The 21,720-nt window shown below is 48.2% G+C and overlaps 1 protein-coding gene across 5 annotated transcripts in view; it reads right to left on the reverse strand.

Annotated features, from left to right (window-relative positions):
* SMOC2 (SPARC related modular calcium binding 2) overlaps positions 1-21,720 on the reverse strand; it is a 149,329-nt gene that overhangs the window by 52,636 nt on the left and 74,973 nt on the right. For all 5 annotated transcript variants that reach the window (XM_027081154.1, XM_027081149.1, XM_027081145.1 and 2 more), the window contains one exon: positions 21,075-21,149. In XM_027081154.1, coding sequence (XP_026936955.1) covers positions 21,075-21,149 — 75 coding nt within the window. The remainder of the gene's footprint in view (positions 1-21,074; positions 21,150-21,720) is intronic.

Raw genomic sequence — 21,720 nt, forward strand, 5'->3', positions numbered from 1 at the left:
ACGAGGTACCAAATTAAAGGCGGGACCACCATGCCCCTGTGGACCAAGGATGCCGTCACCTCCAGAGGCCCTCACGTGGACGTGCATACTAACCTCGTCAGGACACTGAATCAGCAGGAAGACTCGCACCCTCGCTCTACTTGTCTTAAAATGTACATGACTGCTCTTGGGGCTCATAAGGTGGACATTATTTTCTTTAATACAGATACCTAACTGCTGTGTGTGATTATACATTGCTTAGCTGGTGGATACTAAAAGCTTAACTGCTACATAGAATGGAAGTCTGTGAAGTATTCTGAGGTTTACAAAGGACTTCACATATAAAAATATTTCGGGGATAAAATAATAAACAATCTGTCCAGTAGGATTCACTTATAAAACGCATATGAGGGACTTTCCCGGTGGTCCAGTGGTTGAGACTTCACCTTCCAATGCAGGGGGTGCAGGTTCGATCCTTGGTCGGGGAGCTGGGATCCCGCATGCCTTACAGCCAAAAGGCCAAAGCACGGAACGGGGGCAGTGTTGTAATGAATTCAATAAAGACGTTAAAAATGGTCCACATCAAAGAAATCTTTGAAAAGAAAAAGAAAGCATAGGAGTTTCACACACAGCAGAGATCGGAGAGTGATACTCGATAACATTTAGTGGGTTCTTATGACTACCTGCTTTTCAGGTATTAATTTGCTTGATCACACCATAATGGAAAAGAATGTATAAAAAAAATATGTATAACTGAATCACTTTGCTATAATTCTGTGAGGTGGGATTATTGTTATCATTTTGCAAGTTCTGTGATTGAATCAGAGAAGGTAAAGACAGAGTGTCAGAGACAGGGTTTAAACTGAGCCATCCTGGCCTCGAAGTCCTGGTCTGAGGCCAGGCCCGCTCTCTTAGAATCCATTACTTAATTTTTACATATGTTGTCTTCATCAGTCATGGAATTGTCTGTGGTTTTCTTTTTACTTGCACAACACGGATGATCAAAGAAGGAAAAAAAAAAAGAGAGTTGCCCCTGTAGAATTTGATTTTCTAGAAATGGCAGAGTGGGTGGGGGGAGACCTTGAAACTTACAGTTTTGATGGAATATAATTACTCACATGTCCACTTTCAGTAAAATATCAAACTGGGATTCATGGTGCTAAGGCTTTGCGCATAAGTGACACATGTTTACGATCAATTGTATAATTTAATTCCAAAGGAAGAGTTTTAAGATTAGCTTTTAAATCCAGGATTGTTGCCATAACATTTACAGGCATGGTGGGCAGGGAACCCAGCTATAGGCATATTCTCCTTTAATCCTGGTAATAACAGACCGAGGTATACGTGTTACCATGTGTATTTTACCAGTGAGGAAACAAGGGCTCTGAAAAGTTTTATATCTTGCTCAGGATGGCAGAGTCAGGCGAAGCTGGGTGAGAATTCACACTCACACCAAGGCAAACACGCCACATCCCACACACGGCACCCCTGCCCCCCTGCCCTTGGAAGCCACATACCAGTCCTGTCTAGAAACATCCCCAAAATGGTATAAACAGGTAACACGGGAAGCCCACAGTCAAACGTATATTTCCAAAACAATAAAGATCTGGATGTAATTCACAGATACAGTTTCTTTGGAAAGAAAAGAGTGACCCCGGGTGTCCATTCTAATTGCTTTCTTCCCATGTTTATTCCTGTAGCAACAGCCAGCCTGAACCCGAGTCCCAGACAGGGGAGAGAAGCGACCCAGCGCCGTGAGCCCCGGAGAAGACCACCCACCCCAGAAGGACCTCAGAGCCCCTGACAGAGAATGGCCCAAACCACACCCGCTTCCATCCTAACCTCTCTCTGCATCTTCTAGATTGTTTTATCAGTGACAGTCTCACCGACATCACTCTTGAAAACCTGAATCCGGGTCCCTTTTATTCCGCTCTTTCCTCCGCATGGACCCTAATTCTCCAGGGTGCTCCCTGCCCCTGACCTGTCCCCACCCTCACTGCATTGGCCTCAGCGAGTCTCACCAAGGCCTCCACTGCGGGAGCCTCTCCTGCCGCTGCTCAAGGACCCCGAGACCTGGGTCAGCCCTAGCACAGCACCCCTCTCTCTCCAGGACAACAGACAGCTGCCGCGTCCTTCTCTCACTCACAGAGCTGTGGGCAGTCAGCGAGGGGTAAACACATCATTGCACCGAAAATGTGCCCTAGAAATGTTACCTGTTTTTCCCTTTAAGTTCTGCAGAGTCAGGAGACATGACAAAAGGAAGGTAAGAAAAGCAGGATGATTTTATATTTGGATGCCTTACAAAAGAAATCAGAATATTTCCCATTGTCCAGAAGGTCTCACATTAAGACCAGTGGTTTAAGCTAACGCAGCTGATTGCAACCTATTTTAAAAAGCACTGTGTCCACTCAGGCTAGTATCCAGAGGTGGCCAAATTTCTCCAAACTCGTTCTCTTTGCAAGCAGACAAACAAAAGAGGGTTTTACAAAACCGAGATGAGAAAGAGAAAACACAAAGCAACATTCTGACCCAAGCGACACTGCCTCTGGTGCACTGCCCACCCTGGTGTCCTGGACACACCGTGGCCCGGGAAGATGCCAACCCAGGCTCCAGTACTCACTCACCGAGTGTTCTGGGGGTCTCCCCATCTACAGGGTGAGGAGAACGGGGCCCATCTGCATCGCCCCTGGGAGTGCTGGATTCAGCAAGGTGCACACAGTCCTGGCACACAGTGCCCGCCCTCCGAGCGTGGCATCCCTTTCTCCCTGGGGGGGCGGGATTGATAAGTAAGGGCCCAGACGACTAGCGCAGCAGAGATGCCTGCTCGGAGGAGGTGACCCTGCAAACAAGCATCTTACTTCAGGATGAGAGGCCCTGCACTGGAAGATCTTTAACCCTCATAACCGGGAAGAAATGACAGGCCAACTCTTGCGAGTCAGGGTGGAAAACTAAGTGACTTTCCTAAGGCCTCACAACAGTTAGAGTAGAAGCAGGACACAAGCCAGGTCTCCAACCCTGAGTCGATGCTCCGGAGCCCCAAACAGAAAAGCCTGAGGCAGTGGGGTCAGCCGTGACCACTGCGGGTCTCCCGGGGGCAACATCCCCGCCCTGGCTCAGCTCCCAGGACACGCAGGAACCAACCCATCACGGGAGGCACCGTGCCGTCACAGCCTCACCTTTGTCCAGCCTTCGGTCAACGCCCCACCTGAAGGCGCCCATACCTGACCCAGGTCTGAGGGGAAGCAAGACGCTCCTGGAAAGGAACCGGGCTCCAGGCACCACTGCTGGGATGGCTGCCGGACAGCGACGCCCTCACCTCCATCAGCCACTGGGGATCTTAGCGAGGCCGGTCCCGCGGGTAAGTGTTTCCCCCGGGACTGCCCACAGCGAGGAATTCTGATATTCTCCAGTTCCTCTCCATCTAATCACTGGACCCGAAATACCCATCCCAAAGGAAACCAGAACCATCAGCCATGATCGGGGTGGGAGGGAAAGAGAGAAGGTCATGAGTCCAAGTTCCGGCAAACCCTGGAACTGGGAGCACAGAGACCTTGCGCACGATAAGTGCCCCGACCGAACTTCGGCCTTAAGACTTTTCTTTGATGAAATGTGGGCAGGTTTCAATGGGCAAACAGCCATTTGAAACCCACGAGTGTCTCCAAGGACAGAGCGGCGTGAGTTCACCTTCCGGGGGGGTCTTTCTTCTAAGGAAACCTTCAGAAAGGATGCTTCATGCCCCACACAGAGTGAACTTCCACACTTGCTTTGGGAGAAGAATCTGCATCACCTGGAGGTCGACGTCTGGGGCTGGGCAGCAAAGTGTTCCGATTAGGGATGTAAGTCCTCGTGCTGTCTGGATCCAAGGTGGGTCTCGGGCTGGAGAGGCCTGACCACAAAACTTCCGTCCCCCATCTGCAGTGACACTTCCCCATCGGCCCACCAGCAAGGGGCTCACGCTGTTGTCGAATCTCCACGGCACTTCGCTTGTCCCTTTATTTCTCAGCCGTCCTGGATGGCTCTAGAGCTGGGGCTTCCCTCTTGGCTCTGAGACGTCTGTCTTGTCGGCACTCGGACGGGTGGCCCTCAGAGCACGGCCCCAGGACCCCTTCCCAGGAGGCCCCCGAGGTCAGAACTATTTCTGTAAATACTGAGGTGCCCTTTGTCTTCTCAGGCTCACAAGTGACTCATGATGACACCTAAGGGAGCGTATATTAAAAAGTTCCCAGTTTTGGTACTAAGCATAAATACTGATGAATATAAACCATGTTTAAAAAGCCCTTTGGGGGCCTCAGTCAGTTCTAGGAGCATAGAGGGAGTCTTAAACCAGAAGGTTTGCAAGCTGCCGACACAGACCATAAACTTGAATTCTTTGAGCCTAAGAACCTTGTGCTATACCTTCATTTTCTAAGGGAGCACGTAGTAGGCCCTCCTGACGGCAGCAGACCCACGTAAGGCCCCGTCTCCACGTCTCCTCCGTCTGCACACGGCTCTGCCTGTCGGACAGCTGAGGAAAGAAACGTCAGGAAGACAACACCCCGACCCCAAGCAGGCCGGCCGGGGAGGAGCCCGGTCTAGGGCCTGCAGGACCGGCTGCCTCGGCTGTGTGGCCAACAGATGTGGACAGCCCGACTTAGCGCTGGGCAGCTGTGAGAGTCTTGAAATCCGGGAAATCTCATGCTCAGGGAGGATCTGACCTCACAGTTGAGTGACGCAAAGAAGAGAGGCCGTCCACCCCGAGGGGTGGGGACACCCGGAGGGGGCATCTGAGGAGCCGCTGAACTGGCAGAGCTGAGCGTCCTCGAAGGAGAACTAGGCAGGGGGGCTGGTCCCAGGCCCGGGGCAGTTTCCTGCAGCTGCCGTGATGGTTTCACACTGTTTGGGGGAGTTTATTTTCAGATGTTTGCAGCTGGCTCAAACGGTTCTGTTTGCATTTTCTTTCCTCAGTCAAGCCAGACCCTTGGTGTACCGCGCCTCCTTCAAGAAGACGCCCACACCTGTGCGGGACTTTCATCTTCCGCCAAGACACAAAGAGCAAAGGGAGGCTTCCCTCTGTCTCCGAGCGCCTCGTCCCGGCTGCTGGCGGGATCCCCACGCCCTGGTCAGGAGGCTCTGTGCCCACCGCTGTGCAGTGAAGGACGAAGTGTACGTCTCCCAGCAGGACGCGAATAGGATGCTGGACGGAACTCTAAGGAGGGCAGGTCTTACTGAAGTGTGCCGTGCCCATTTCATAATCTGGGTGTTAAGTCTCACAATAGCTGTATTTAAATGTGCAGCCGTGAGAAGCAGTAGCTGAGTGGAGAGCGGTCCCCGTGACGACGAGCCCTGGGTTCCGGACGGTTCTGGACACCATGCTGCCCGAAGCTTCGCCTCATCCCGCTGGTGGCCCTGATGGCCAAACATTCCCCAGAAGCCCTTCCTTTTTCAAGGGAGGAAATCTGAAGACACGTTTTGGCAGAAGTGTTCAAACAGAGCAGGTCACCAGCCAAGCTCCAGCCAACAGCGCGCCTGGTACCACATTACCTACTAAGGCCACGTTTGGGCCCAGTGTACGCAGAGGGCCTCCTGCCATCCCACAGGCTGAGAGCCTGCAGTACCTGCAAGAGAAGAGCCCTCCGGCTGTCGGGACCAAGTGGGGGACAGAGTGTGACCTCCACAGAGGTCAGCAAGGCCAGACCCAGGTCGGCGGTGAAGAGAAAAGCCGCTCTGTCACATGGCACACACGCCGGATGCCAGGCCTCAGCCCAGACGGCTGCCCGCAAGCTTGAAGCAGAAAACTGAGGTGCTCCAGATGCCAGCTGACTCTCCCGGGAACGGTGTGCTCCCCTGCCCCCACCCCACCCCACGCAGGCCCCGCTCCGAGCCACCCTTTCCTGGACCTCCTCCAGCCTGCGAGGCCCCGGGCTCCCAGGTTCACGGTGACCTCCGGCCTGTGACACAGGGTCCAGGCTCAGGGCACCTCGTCTTCACACCGCAAGGCCCCACGGACCGGCTCGTCTTCCCTCCCTGCCACACCTTCTGTGTCACTGGGGCCCGGACACCCCATGTAACCAAACTTCATCCCCCCACCGACCCCAGCACGGACACTCCCAGCACCAGGCAACCCCCAGCATCCTCCACCCGCTTCCTGCCCTCCTTCCGCCGTTCTGAGGGCCAGGCACAAAGCCCGCCCACAAAGTGGGGTGTTCAGCCACAGAAGCCGTGTCCCTGGAGGAGAGGGCCGTGGGGACACCGGCAGAAACCGTGTCCCTGGAGAAGAGGGCCGTGGGGACACCGGCAGAAACCGTGTCCCTGGAGGAGAGGGCCGTGGGGACACCGGCTAGAGGCTGGCTCGGCTGTCTTTCCCAGGCACTTGGACAAGAGGAAGGGATGAAAAGTGAAAGGAAGAAAAAGTTTCATAAAATATGCTGCCAAAAATAAATAAATAAAGCAGAAATAAATGCAACGAAGGATTAGAGATGTTCCCACCAATAATACCTGTCTTACACTTTCCATCCACAGAAGAGCATTTAAAATACACTTCTTAGTAATTAAAATTATGTTATCTTGAATTCTTCCCAATACCCAAGTTTTCTTTTCGAATATCTCCCAAGTCCCAGGGAGCCTTTCTCCCAGGCTCGTGAATGCTCCGAGTGTCTTGTCGGAAACATGTTATTTCACGCTCTCATCGCCCAGAACGTCTTTCAGCACCTCTGTTCAAAGGGGCAGCAATAGGGCCCACGGGCGGCCTCGAGCACAGGGAGAGATGCTTCCTTCTGGCTGAGACTCAGGCCGAAGGTCCACGGCACAGACCTGGGTCACGGAGATGGGGAAGCAGTCCCCGGGTGAGACCAGCTCTGACAGCTGTCAAGACGCCCCTGGTTGTTCCCAGAAAGACTTGGCCGAGAACCTGCATCTTTTCCGTATCTTCCTGTACAACATCTAAACTCTCATTTCTTTGCTTTTAGACCTTATTTCTGGTCTCTATTAATTCTATTCCCAGTCATCGCCCCATCCACAGCCAATTACTGAACATTTTTAAGTCTTAACACTGTTTCAGAGCCATAAATAGACCCACACAAATATAATTAACTGATCTTTGACAAAGGAGCAAAGACATTTCAGTGGTATAAGGATAATCTTCTCAACAAATGGTGCTGGAGCAAGAGGACATCCAAGTGCCAAAAAATGAGTCTAGACACAGACATCACACCCTTCACAAAAATTAACTCATAATGGATTATAGGCCTAAATGGTGAATGCAAAACTATAAAACTTCTAGAAGATAGTATAGGAGAAAATCTAGGTGAACTTGGGTTTAGTGATGACTTTCTAGATACAACACCGAAGGCAATGATCCATGAAAAAATAATTGATAAGTTGGACTTTATCAAAATAGAAAACTTATGTTCTGCAAAAGACACTGTTAATAGAATGAAAAGATAAGCCCCTGACAGGAAGAGGATATCTGCAAAACACATGTCTGCAAAAGACTTACAAAAATACACAAAGAGCAGTTAAAATTCAAAAATAAGAAAACAATGCAAGGGAAAAATAGAAGACCTTCACCAAAGGAGACTCACAGATGTCAAGTAAGTACGTGAAAAGATACTCAGTATAATATGTCACTAGGGGACTTCAAATAAAAGCAATAATGAGCTACCACTACACACCCATTAGCGTGGATAAAATCCAAAAAAAAACACCCAAAAACGGACAACACCAAATGCTGGTGAGGATGTAGAGCAACAGGAACTCTCACACGTTGCTGACGGGGGTGCAGATAGCATGGCCACCCTGGAAAACAGTGTGGCAAGTTTGTTACAAAACTAAACATGCCCTCACCATATGATCCAGCAATCACACTCCTTGGTATTTACCCAAGTGAGTTCCCTATGTTTGCGGGAACTCGGTGCTTTCTATAAACCTGAAGGCACTGTAAAAATAAAGTATGTTAAACATAAAATAATTAAAATACTGTTCCACATCTGAAAAGATGTGAGTGTGAAATTCTAGCAACAGAAGCTGACTCCCCCACAGTCTTTGAGCGGCTTCTCACTTATGCCCACAGGACTGGTCCCCGACACAATCAAGACCCCCAGTCATTCTGGGTCCTCACTACCATCTTATTGGCTCAAAACTCTAATCTCCACCTTATGTCACATCTAAAATGTTACAAGTCACCATAGGAAATTCACAGGCATTCAGTACTGACTTAATCATCTATTAGACGTCCACTGTGGCCTTACAAATTATAAAAAGGCACAACAAGGAAATAGCAGGCAGTAATTTTTAAACAGAGGCAAGACATGAAACAAGGAGAAATATCCTCAATAATTTATTAACATCTGCTTCAACCCGTAAGTCCTCTTCTTCCTAGGCAGTTTGGTCATAACATGTTGTTATTTCAAAAGTTAAAGCAATGCCTTTAGATAAAACAGCCCAGTGATCATGAGAACACATAATGATTGGAAAACACTTACAATGTTTTTTAAAAACTCTTCAGTTAATGAAAACTCTCTTCCCAAGCAGAATTTTAGAGGAATTTTTCTTTCTTTTCCTCTCTTTTAGTTTTAAAAACTGACTTCTAAAATGAAGAAAGAACCCATCTTTCTCTCGATCCAGAATCACACCAAAACAGAAAAACAAAGTATTTCCAAGTGTCCAACGAAAGAAAGCATGCCTTTCAGCTGAGGCTAATGTTGGACAATGTGTTTCTCAAGTTAAGTTCCAAAAGTCATGAGCAATATAAACAGGGGGTCAGAGGGAGTGCTTCTTGGCATTCCTAGTCAAGGGAGCAGCTGTAGATAAAGACGCTGGACCACCCCCCTCGGCCGGTGTGCTGTCCAGGCTTCTCTACACATCTTCCCAACTACTCATCTAATAGGTGTACGTCCTCCAGCACAACCGAATGTGCCACACACTGTGATCTGCAAAATCTGCTCTATGAAGTCCACAGGCATACAAAGTAAGGCAATCGTCCATTACAAGAGGCTATAAAGCCTCGCACGTTGCGTTTATAATATCCATTACGGCATGAAGATCAAGTATTTCTTAAAAACCTGTACAGCTGTGTGAACACTCGGGGTGGCCTCAGAGGGCACAGAGAATATTGGAAACAAACATCCCTGCTGGCAGGAGTGGCGGACACTGAGGTGGCCTCATAAAATACAGGACATTTTTTCTTAGTTAATGTAAAGCTGTACTTGGCTGGTTTTCAAAAAAATAGTAAAAAAGCATCACAATGAAGAATACCCGTTTTATGCAAATCAAAACCACAATGAGACATCACCTCACACTAGTCAGAATGGCCATCCTTAAAAAATCTGCAAATAACAAATGCCGGAGAGGCTGTGGGGAAAAGGGAGCCCCTCCTACACTGTTGGTAGCAAAGCAAATTGGTGCAGTCACTGTGAAGAACAGTATGCAGGTTCCTTAGAAAACTAAAAATAGAATTGCCATATGACCCAGCAATCCCACTCCTAGGCGTATATCTAGAGAAAACCATAATTCAAAAAGATGAATGCACCTCTATGTTCATAGCAGCACTATTTGAGGACTTCCCGGTGGTCCAGTGGTTAAGACTCTGCACTTCCATCACAGGGGGCATGGGTTTGATCCCACATCAGGGAATTAAGATCCCACGGAAAGAAAAAAAGTCATAGCAGTGCTATTCACAATAGCCAAGACATGGAAACAGCCTAAATGTCTATCAACAGATGAATGGATAAAGAAGATGTGGTACATATATACAATGGAATATTACTCAGCCATAGAAAGAGTGCAATCATGCCATTTGCAGCAACATGGATGGACCTAGAGATGATGATACTAAGTGAAGTAAGTCAGACAGAGAAATATAAATACCGTACGATATCACTTATATGTGGACTCTAAAACACAACACAAATGAACTTATCTATGAAACAGAAACAGACTCACAGACATAGAGAACAAACTTGTGGTTGCCAAGTTGGGGGGGGACAGGTGGGGGAGGGATGGATTGGGAGTTTGGGATTAGCAGATGCAAACTATTACATATAGGATGGGTAAACAGCAAGGTCCTACTGTACAGCACAGGGAACTATACTCAGTCTCCTGGGATAAACCATAAGGGCAAAGAATATATATATATATGTATAATGTGTATAATCATATAATATATATGTGTATAATATGTATCTATATATGTCTAATCACTTTGCTGTATAGCAGAAATTAAACACAACATTGTAAATCAACTCGGCCTCAATAAAAATGTTCAAACAGAAGAATGTCCACTTGATATAAGATATTTGTGGCCATTGAAGCCATACTGAGTTTGGAGGAAATTCTCAATTTTGTCTTCAGCCAACATTTGATACACTGGGATAAATTTCAATCTAGTGAAACATGGAAACTTTTATCAAAGGTTGATGAGAAATTACCCAGATAGCGTTCATGAGTATTACACTTCTTTAACCAAATACAAAATCATTCCTGTTGTAAGGGGACTTTTCAAGAGAAAGATCCCTGGAGCCCAGGGTGACTGCAGAAAAGAAGGATGCAGAAGGGGGCTGGAGATGTACACAAAGGGGGCACACCAACAGCCCCTCTACCTCCACGCTGAGCCGTTTTCCTGATAGGTCGTGCTTTCCGTGCAAACACCCAAATCCAAGCACAGTAAAATCACTCTGTTCTGTATGTTACGGACTGAACTGTTTTCCTCCAAAACCCACAGGGTAAAGCCCTAACTAACCCTCAATATGCCTGTATTTGCAGACAGGGCTCTTAAGAAGGTGATTAAGGTTAAATGTGGTCATAAAGGTCATGGGACCCAAGTCCTTACAAGAGGAAGCACAGACACCAGGACTGCGAGAGCCCATAGCAGAGGCCATGTGAGGACACAGAGAAGACGCAGCTGTCTGCAGGCCAGGAAGAGCCTTCTCACCAGGACCCATCCTGCTGGCACCTCTGCTCGGACTCCCAGCCTCCAGGACCAGAAATAAACAGCTCCCCGCCCCAGTCTGTGGTGTTTTGTTAAGACAGCCCTAGCAGACGAATACATTGTACGAAAACTCGATTTTTTGAAGCAAGCCCAAGGAACCTTTCTCTGCTGAAGATTATTAGCCCAACAGAGGTTGAAAACAGGGAAGTGTGTTCATTGGCAGGCAGGGTTGCCAGACAAAATACAGGATACCAGGTGAAATGAGACTTTCAGATAAACGAAGACTAGTTTTAGTATAAGTATATCCCATGCAAGTTTTATACTTTTTTCTTTTACAACATTTTCTCCTATCCCTTCCCCACTCAGACCTGCTATTGATGTAACTGTTAGCCAACTTCACCAGCTGAAAGAAGAAAATTCAAGTTAGAGGGAGGAAATTTTCCAGCAGGATTAACACCAAATTCCACCCTCAAAGTTCAGGCTAGTCTATGGAAGAGGACGGTATAAGGGCATGTTTTTGCAAAGCAGGAAGACCGCTGGCTTTGGGGGCACGAAGGCCTCTGTGAGGCTCTGTGGGCGGCAGCGGCAGCTCCCTGTCTTACCCAAAAGGGGGTCTCAACTCTGGGCGACAGAGGGAGACCTTGGTTAGGCAACAAAAGCATGAGCAACAAAAGAGAAATAGATAAATTGGATTTCATCAAAATTAAAACCCCTTGTGATTCAAAGGGCATTATCAAAAAAGTGAAAAGATAACACACAGGATGGAACAAAATACTTGCAAATCATATATTGGATAAGGGATCTGTATCTAGCATACATAAAGTCTAACAACTCCAGAACTAAAGGCAGATAACCAAACAATAAAATGTGCACAGCATTTGAATAGACATGTCTCCAAAGAAGATTTACAAGTAAGTGCCTGAAAAGGTGCTAAACATCCTTAGTCATCAGGGAAACGCAAGGCAAAACCACACGGAGACTCGACTCCACACTTCCCAGAATGACTGTAATCCGAAAAATGGAAAATGACAAGTGCTGGAGAGGATGTGGAGAAATCGGCATCCTCGTGCGCTGCTGATGAGGACGCCAAATGGTACATCCACTTTGGAAAACAGTTTGTCAACCCCTAAACATGTTAAATGTCGAGTTACGATGTGACCCAGCAGTTCAACTGCTGGAGCAGTTATGAACCCAAGAGAAAACGTATGTCCGCACAAAAACTTGTGTGGGAATGTTCATAGCAGCACTATTCGTAATAGCTGACAAGTGGAAATGACCCAGACGTCCATCAGCTGATGAACAGACAAATAAAATGTGGTCCATATATACAAGGGGAAGTTACTGAGGCGTAAAAAGGGATGAGGTCCTGAGACGCACGCTGCCACGTGCATGACCCGTATGAGCATAATGGTAAGTGAAAGAAACCAGTCACCAAGACGCCATAGTGTAAGATTCTACACACCTGAAATGACAGAACAAGGCCATCTACAGAGCCTGAAGCAGATTTGCGGTCACCAAGGGTTGGGGGTTGTCAGTGGGGACCGATTGCTAATGAATATGGGGTTTGGGGTTTCTGGAGAGATGAAATGTTCTAAAACTAGGCTGTGGTGATATTGCACAACTCTGTAACTTTACCAAAACTTCTGACTTGTACACTTCAAACTGGTCAATCGTACGGTATGTGAATCCCATCTCAATAAAGCTGCTTAAAGAAAACACACAGCATGGAGTGTGGATGGGCAGAGCTGGCTTAAGAGGTTGCAGAATGGGCGGCCACCAGTGGCCACCAGAGGCCCTAGGAGGCACTCGGCCTTATGGTGAGGTGACCCAGGAGGCCGCTGCAGAGCTCTGAACAGAGACGTGGCTCTTGCTTTAAAAGCTCAATGTCGAGAAAGCTGCAGTGGGGAGAAAGACCGAGGCAGAAACTCAGATGGGGAGGCCTGGAGACCCTCAGAACCCAAGCGGTGACCCAAGCCAAGCGAAGCCCAGATGCCTCAGTGGGCCCGGCACTGCGGGCCTGGAGGGAAGTGGACGACGTGACACACCTCAAAGGCAGGACAGAATGGAGGTGTGAAAGGAAGGGGCACACAGCATGAGGACAACTGATATCTGTGTGGCCTTGGCCTAGTCCTCCGATGCCTTCCAGAAACAGCGCTTTGTTTTACATACATGTGTAATTACAAGAAAACACTTAAAGATGGCCAAAACCCTGCTGATAATAGTTAACACGTGTTTGCAGTGGGACCCAAATGTTCACATAAATGAAAATCACCAGAGAAGCTGCTTAAAAGGCAGCTTCAGAGCCCCACCCCAGAGGCTCCAGTGTTCTGATCGAGGGTGAGACAAGGAATGTGCATTTTAATCAGGATTCTAGGTCTGGTGGCGCAAGTTTCAACAGGCAGCACCGTGCTGTGGGAAGCACAGGCAACCAGCAAGTACAAAGCAGCACTGAGCTTCCCGGGGCGTGAGCACAGGGCTGGGGAGACGGGACCCAAGCGCACACCCATCTGCAGCAGAACGTACACGTATGTATACGCAACATGAATACACACTCACAGGTGTGTGTGTGTGTGTGTGTGTGTGTGTGTGCAACCATACGAATGATGCAAAAGGAAACATAAACTAACCAGTGAGACACGATCACAGGACCTAATCACGCAGGGAAGCTATATCATATTTACTGTTTTCCTAGAGGCTGTATCCAGGGCTCAACCAGCGCCTGACACGCAGAGACCTTGGACAAGAGACCGGCTGCCGGCAGCAGGACGGAGGGAGCAGAGGCGGCAGGTCCAAGGCCAGGCTGGACCTGCAGGAGGGGTCTCTGCCCTCCGTGTGGCTCTCCCCTTCCTGAAACTGATCCACGGATGAGGCCACAGAGCCCAGGAGAGAAGGCCCCTGGGTCCCCGCACGGCCGCAGAGAGGGGCTCCCCCGGGATGGTCCCCAGAGCAAGGGTGAACCTGTGAGCTCCCTGTCTAGACACGGAATTGCGGGTGCATTTCTTCCAACATTTACACCTACCCTTCCTGATAAACCCCGGTGTGTCATTTAGAAACCTATGCCCCCATGATGATCATACAAAGTAAACCGGAACATTAGGCGAATCACCTGGATTTGCTGCTTAGGTACATTTTTGCACTTTTTGTATGTCTGGGGTCAGACAGGCTGGTACAAAAGATCTAAGTAGTTTGAGAAACTACTAATATCTTCAGGTCTACGTCTTAGTACACAGAACCGTAACATTACTTAGATATTCTGTGTTTTGATGCAGACGTTTTATTAAATATATAACTTAAACGAGATCTTTTTTAACAGGCAGATCCCTGGTCTGCTTTTTCATCTGAAACACGATAGCCTGACGTATGCTGGCTTCAGCCACGAATGTGATTTTCAGGCAAAACCAGAGGGACGCTTCCAGACCAGGGCTTACCTGAGAGAGAAACTCAGGATGCAAGCAAAGAGGAGAAAGATGATAACTATGAAGACGAATGAAGGTAAGGGGAAAGGTTGCACCTGTTTAAAAACAAAGGTAATTTTTTGATAGAAAATAAGTACTTAATACACGCTCGATCGTATACAGACACTGGCACACGCCACACCATTCCCGGGACTGAATCAAAATCCTTAACGACTGATGAACGTTTTCCAAACTCGCCGGCCGCACAGCCAGGTCACGCAGGTCCTTGTCACCGGCCATGCGTCATGCTTGGGCAAGAGCCGGGCATCAGTCAGCAGTCTAAACGGCGAGGGTGACAAGACGGGGCCCATCGAGAAGAGGCGGCCATCGGCGGAATAGCCTTCCACTGCCCTCGCGGGCGAGGCGGGAATTCTAGTCTGGGTTTCACCATGTGAGTCGTTTCCAAAAAGACCCTCCACTGTTTATGAGCCGCATCAGTCCCGATTTAGTCTCTGATCCAACGGATGGGAAGACCACAGAACGAGGACCACGGCGATACCTGGTCTATTAACGTTCTGGTCACACGTGTGAAGAGCAAAGAAGAGACGTCGCGTCCGGTTCACGCAGCAAAGCAGCCCAGTACAGGACACAAGCCTGCGAGCCTCACCGCCACAGAGAAACCCTTCCTCAGCACTGCCAGTCCCATCACACACTTTCTAGAACCTGAGTTCTCCAAAGCAGGTATCCAGTAACCTCTGTAGTGAACACACACACGCGCGAGTGACAGAGATTCTCAAGAAACGTCCTCTTGTTATCTGCAAAGTCCAGGCCTGAGCTCGCATGTAAACAAGTGGATATTAACCCCAGTCCTATTTACACCCTGGCCTCTGATGGCCCCGCTGGACGCCAGGGCTCCCTGGGACACGCCCCGACTCCCGTGAGGTCAGCTCACCGTTGCCGTGGAGATGAGGTGCTGAACTGGTGCTCAGAGAGGCTGATCGGGGCCGCCGTGCCGTGTGGGAGCCCAGCTCAGCCCCTGCCCTTCCCGAGGCCCCAGGGGCTCCGAGCTGTAGCAGCCATAACTCTCGTCAGAAGGAAGCCTGCACTAGACCCAGGGGCTCGGGGAAAGGGACGGCTGGGCCCACAGCAGCTCAGCTCACTCTGTCCCGCGCCGTGAGCGGTCCATCTGGCCCCCGCCCTGGTCCCCTGTGCTCCATCCCACGTGAAGAGGGGCTTCGTGTGCGGCGCCCCTTCTGCCTGCCTGAGAGCAGTTCTGCCCAGGGTCACCTCCCATCACGTCCCTTCTGGACCCACCGCCCTCCCCAGAGGACAGCCTGGCCAGGCGAGAACTGCCAGAACCCATCCAGGTGCTTCCGGGGCGAGGCGGGCTCCTCCCATCCAGGTGCTTCCGGGGCGAGGCGGGCTCCTCCCATCCAGGTGCTTCCGGGGCGAGGCGGGCTCCTCCCATCCAGGTGCTTCCGGGGCGAGGCGGGCTCCTAACCCACCGTCACCAACAGAGGCACCTCGGGAAACTTGGACCAAAGTCACATCACAGCAAGGTGGTTGGCTTTGAAAGGGACGCGAGTCTGACGTGCAGTCACAGATCTGGGCTAGACCCCTGCCAGCCACGTGGAGATTCTGAAAGGTGTTCTCACCCACAGGACAGGGAGAGGTGGGCTATATTACGCATTAAATCACAGAGGACTCTGTCTGATGCAAAGTAAGCTTTCCACGACTTGCAGGCTGTGGCTCCACAAAGGGCACTGTTTAACCTCAGTAACTCAACGATGGGCTGAATCTCATTCATCCAGAGAATAAAGAGGTCGAACGCCCTTTTTATTTTCACGCGGTGAGAGTACAGGTGTCTGTGTGTACGGAGGCTGGTGTGTGTTTTCAAGCAGCTCAGATACAATCTGCTTACTTGCGTTACTTTCCTCTGCACTTATGCTGAAATGCTGCATCCTGATTATCTAACCCGAGCTTGAATAATGAAACCTAAGAATTAAATATGATTGGAATTAAAACTCCCTTTTATAGTTAGGAAACTTGGATAAATTGCCTTGTACATTTTTAGGTAGCTTTATTAATATTGGTAAACAACACCCGTTTAAAAGGAGCTATTTGATTTATCTTAATTTCTTCAAAGGACCAACACTTTATAAGAATGCAGTTGGCACCTTGATGTTTCGTAATGTCATGTTTGAAGAATGGAACAGAAAGGGAAATGAGGAACTAATACTTTAAGGCTTTAAAAGGAAGAAAGAAAAGAGAACTGCTGTTCTGTTCCCCGAGGGAGTGCAATTTACCATGATTTAGAGCAGAATCAAAAGACAATCATCTTTTGGCAATAAGTTTAATATGTGCCATAAAACAAAACTATCAATCCCGAATAAAACAGAAAAATGTTTCCACTGAGGGGGTCCCATAAAATTGTGGAACATCCTGACATACAGAACATCTCTTGGATATAAAACAGAGCTATTTTTAATGGCTTAGGGAGGAAAACATATTTTTCTTCCAAGTGGGAGGAGGGTTTCAGAGATGGCAAAAGCGGGGCCTCTAGGTTTTCTCCAGTTCACATGCAAACCTTAAAAAGACCGCAAACCAGAAGACCACTAAAGCCAGGGGCTTGTTTATCAGAGCCGGCGGCTGAGCGGCTTGCGTGTGCCCTGGGTCTGCAGCCATCCGCAGCGCCTTGGAACTCAGGGCCCACCTCTGGAGGCCTCCGAGGGCCCATCGCCTTGGCTCGACCACAGGCAGAGAGAGAAAGCAGACATGCTCCCCTGCCAGCTTGGGATCTGAATAAGTAATGAAACCAAACGCCCGATGATGCCCCAGTTCGCGCTCTTGGTCTTCAGGAAGCACCACCCGCTCTGAAGCTGCTGGGAGTGGGCGCTAGTGCCCCCCGCCAGTGCCCACCTCCTAGCTGGCCAGGCTGGGCCTTGCGGAGGCACCGTGACCCCAGATGGTGACAGTGGCCGGAGTAGGGTGGGGAAGACCCTCAGCCTTCCCAAACTGCAGATTCCTAAAGCAAATAGACGAGGGGGTTCCCATGCATCACGGCTGAGGACAACAAGGGTGTTTCCAAGGGGGACTGTCACACAGCACACGTCAAAGGACAACCCACTCCGGGACCTTAGAGCTCACGTTTCCGGGGGCAACCGTTGGAGGTGTGGGGCAAAGCCAGAACGCATCTCTTTCCCCAGAGCAGGGCAGAGACGCCGATGCAGGACCCATCTTGCACGCTGCCCGCCCGTGGACCCCAGCAAAGCCCTGGGTCCCCGCAGAGCCCTGCACGCCTGGTGCACTGCAGTGTCTGCACTGGAGAACAGGGGCCCACTCAGCGGATAAATTGTTTATGTGAAATAGACAATGAGACAACAGAGAGCCCTCTGTGCTCTCCTGACGGAAAAGATAAACAGAGTCCGCCTGCCCATGCCACGCCCCACGGGCCATCATGGGGGCCCCTCCTGCTGGGTGAGCAAGCCGAAGGGTGGAGGGGAACCCCCTTTACTCAAAGTCACCCATCTAAACGGCGCTCTCTTCTACAAAATGCCTTCACGGGAACATCTGTGCTTGACCGAGAGACTGGGGGCCGTGGCTCGGCCGGTGGACACGCAGTCGGGACCTGCTGGATGGGTTATTGACCCAGCTCATGAAGAGCTAGCGAGCCGGGGAAACGGACTGCACGGGAGCCTCCGTCCCGAGTCTAGAAGGGATAGCTCCCTGGAACGCGGCCCCTCCGCTCCCTGAAGGGCTGAGGGAGAAGCCCCCCACCCTGCCCTGGGGACCTGCGGGCGTGGACTGCACGCTCGGGCTCTGTGTGCTGGGTCCCGTCACGACGGCAGAGGTAAACGTGCAAAACGAGCCCAGAGCAGACGGGAGGAGTGACGCTGAGCGTGCGCGCAGAGGGAGGGCGTCGGGGGGCGCGTGCAGGTGGGTGCGCGCAGAGAGCCGAGACGAGGCGCCAGGAGCTGGGCCCCCAGCAGACCCAGCAGTGACCGAGAGTTGAGAATATTTGAAAAGCAAAGTGTGCCTTCCCAGGAGCAGGGATAGGAAATAAGAATGTAGGTAAGACAGTGCGCGGTTTGCTCGGGGAACAGTCTGAGGTCTGAGGACGAGGGCCAGGAAGAAGGGTCTTCGGGGAAATGAGAAAGGGGACGAGCGGCGGGGTCAGGCTGGAAGACACAGGAGGGTCCATCCGCATCGCTCGTCCGCAGCCACCGTGGGAAACGCCCTTGTGTCCCCACTCCTCCAGCTTTCTCTGCCCCGTCCCCTCAGTGTGATGAAGGATTCGAACTGAAGGTTTAACGGCTGACAATGGCTGTAGGCAGCACAGGTGCATTTTAACAGGGGCCCGGCTGCGTCACCAGGTGAGCACGGACAGCGATGCCAGGCGCCCCCATGTCTCAGTGAAGCAGAGGAGGTGTCCCCTCTCTGAAGGACAGTGGTGAGGATCACGGCCGGGGTCGGTGGTCAGGTGGCATTGCAGTTCCCATCCTCAGAGACCCTGCCCATGCCGTCTGGGCTTGGCTGTAACTGCCTTCTCCTCCTCTGAGATTCAGGGATGGGAAGTGCAGCAGCCCCACTGGCTTGCTGTGTCGGCGGAGCAGGACAGAGGGGCAACGAGGCATGTGAGGTACCAGCACATCGTAAGCACGAGAAACATTAGCCGCTCTTACTATTATCACTGCTGCTCCAACTAACAAAGAAAGTGCATTCTTTAGTATTCTAGATTGGTTTAAAGGAAATCAGGCAGAAATCTAGAAGGTATTTAATGTACCGCAGGGCAAGAGTATCAGTTTAATAAACAGAGATAAATTAATTTGATATAATTAAACTGTCACAAAATCTCTTATCTGGTAAAATCTCATAATCAATTTTTATAACTTCCATAAATGGAATGATAAAGTTGAATATAATAAGATGATTCAAGAACATAAAGAAATAGACACTGTCAATTATATATTAATAGAAAAAAACCGAGTCACGCATTCTTAAGTAAAATGCAGTTTTAGGTTTTGGTCACTTACTCAATGTATATCGAATCATATAATGAAAATGATGCTTTTCCTGCATAATGAACCAACAGAAGAATATTCCATTTATATTTATGTTGAACTTCAATTACTAAAAGTCTAGCAGTGACACTGTCATGGTATGTACATTAGATCAAACTTTTAGTTATGTATGTATTTATTTTTTGTTTCATTTAGTTTGCTTTAGATAAGAATGCAATGATACCATCAAAGTGGCCGTGGAACACATGGGATAAATTAAACATGTACTGAGTGCCTATCACGTGTAAATTTTCATAGACTCGGATTATTTTGTTTCCTTTACAAGGAGGTCCCTTCTGAAAACGACTATCACTTTATGCTCCAAAGTACATTTGCCCATATACCCACACGGCTTCCCTCACTACGCATGGCAGTCATACTCCCCATGTTTGGTCACGTAAGTAACATTATGTTATTTTAGTGCAAACTTGGGGGATGCGGGGGATAGTACTTTTAACTGATATAAAGAAACACCAGAGAAAAAAAGCAATGCGTTCTCAGTTTGGCTTCTTCTATAAAGGAACATGAAAGAGTACCAACAAACAAGGTAAATGTTTAAAAACACAGAATAACAAAAAGTCACAACTTATTTATGTTTTGTTAAATAAATGTGTCTACTTCTACCAAAAAAGATTATTACTAAAAGTATCTTTTAAAAATAAAAATTTAGTACAAAGGAAACTCTTCTGACATTGAAATCTCAGTGACAACGGTGGTCATTCCGTAAAATCTATGATTGTTTGCCATTTTATCACTAAACTTAATAAAGTAAATACTATATTTAACATCTTAAAATACTCACTAGGGCTGACTTTCTTTGGACCCTCAGAAAGAGCATGTATCTGAACAACTGGCATTAAATAGAGATATAACCTCGTAATTTCATGCCCCATGTCTGCAAGTCAACTCAATGTCACCTTTTTGTGTTCTACACATGTAGGCTGATTTAAATCAAATTACAGTGTAGGGTAACTTACGTAAACTGGAATTTCCTGAAGCACTATTTTCAGTCCCACTAAGTACTGCAAGTCTGCACTGTTTTTATTAGTTAATTATAATTGACAGGTCATGTAAGGCCTGAAAATCTGGTAACAGAAAGTAATGGGTGAAATACAGACGTACTCGTTCTGTGAACTTATAGGGAACTAACTGTCAAACCCTGAATAGCTTCCTACTGACAATTAGAACTGCTTTTTAAAACAATGTACATTTCCAATGACATTTTTACAATAATTTTATATTTGTTTCTCAAATTAACTTGGAGTACTGCCACACTGATGTTCCCCTGGGCATCAGTGAAATCCCCTGAATTTCAAGGTCCCCCAATAAATCTGAAACATTCAATGTTTGAACCAGTTTCCCATGTACTAGTCTATATGGTACAGAAGCAAACCAAATTAGGCAAGTTTTGGAAGTACGGTGACAAGACTGAACAAAACTAACTTGGTTTCTAAAGTTCATAAGAGAAACGTACAGGTTAATGTCTCTATGCAATAGGAAAACGTATCCATAATGATAATTTCTGAGCAAAAAATGTTAACTATTCCATAACATGTTCTATAACTTACCATATTTAATAAAACACTCAGATTTGAACTGTATTCTGGTGGGCAAGCCATGGCATTAGTTGCGTGACTCATTGGTAGCCAGGGAAAAAGATGTGCTCTGCATGTAACTTCCAGAAAACAAGACCACTTTCCAGGTCCATTAACTAAGTCACACTGGGCTCCTTTTTACCTGAATTCTTATTGGTTTTGTTCTGTCGACTTTTAACTTGTTCAGTCCAAAGCGTGGGGTATCGGGATGCAATATCTAATAAACAAAGATAAAATGATGATTATTTTAATTCATCCTGAAACACAAAGTCTCTCAATTACAGGTTTCAGCAGGCAGTCGAAAAGCCCCCAAGATCAATACAATCAGGAAACACACATTGTAGAGATTTTTTAAAAATAATAAAATGATTATGTGCAGGAAACAAAAGGGAATGACAACATACATTTTTAAAAACTTTAGCATATGCCTTTTTCTTTCTTTCTTCGTCCAAAAGTATAAATAAAAGTGATATGAGTCCAGACAGGCTCCACTGGAAAGAACAGGTTTTGGCAAAAAGTCCCAAAGTATAGCAACATATCCTTGCGTGGTAAAGATGGATATTCATGTAACACACAGGGTCGTCACTCAGTTGAAAGATTCAATACAAAGTGCAGTACGTAAAGCGTAACTTTTGCCTACAGCATTCTGGGAACAGATCTTTGGCAGTAATATTAACAAATGTAACTGAATATTTACGGTGCGATCAGTACACCACGTGCCCGAGAGCCACACTGAGGCCGACCGGCTGGTCACACGTGCCTTTGTCCCCTATCGGCTTTGTGACGTC

Source organism: Aethalodelphis obliquidens, unplaced genomic scaffold, assembly GCF_003676395.1.
Source record: "Aethalodelphis obliquidens isolate GAN/ISIS:26980383/991018 unplaced genomic scaffold, ASM367639v1 scaffold3, whole genome shotgun sequence".
NCBI lineage: Eukaryota > Metazoa > Chordata > Mammalia > Artiodactyla > Delphinidae > Aethalodelphis > Aethalodelphis obliquidens.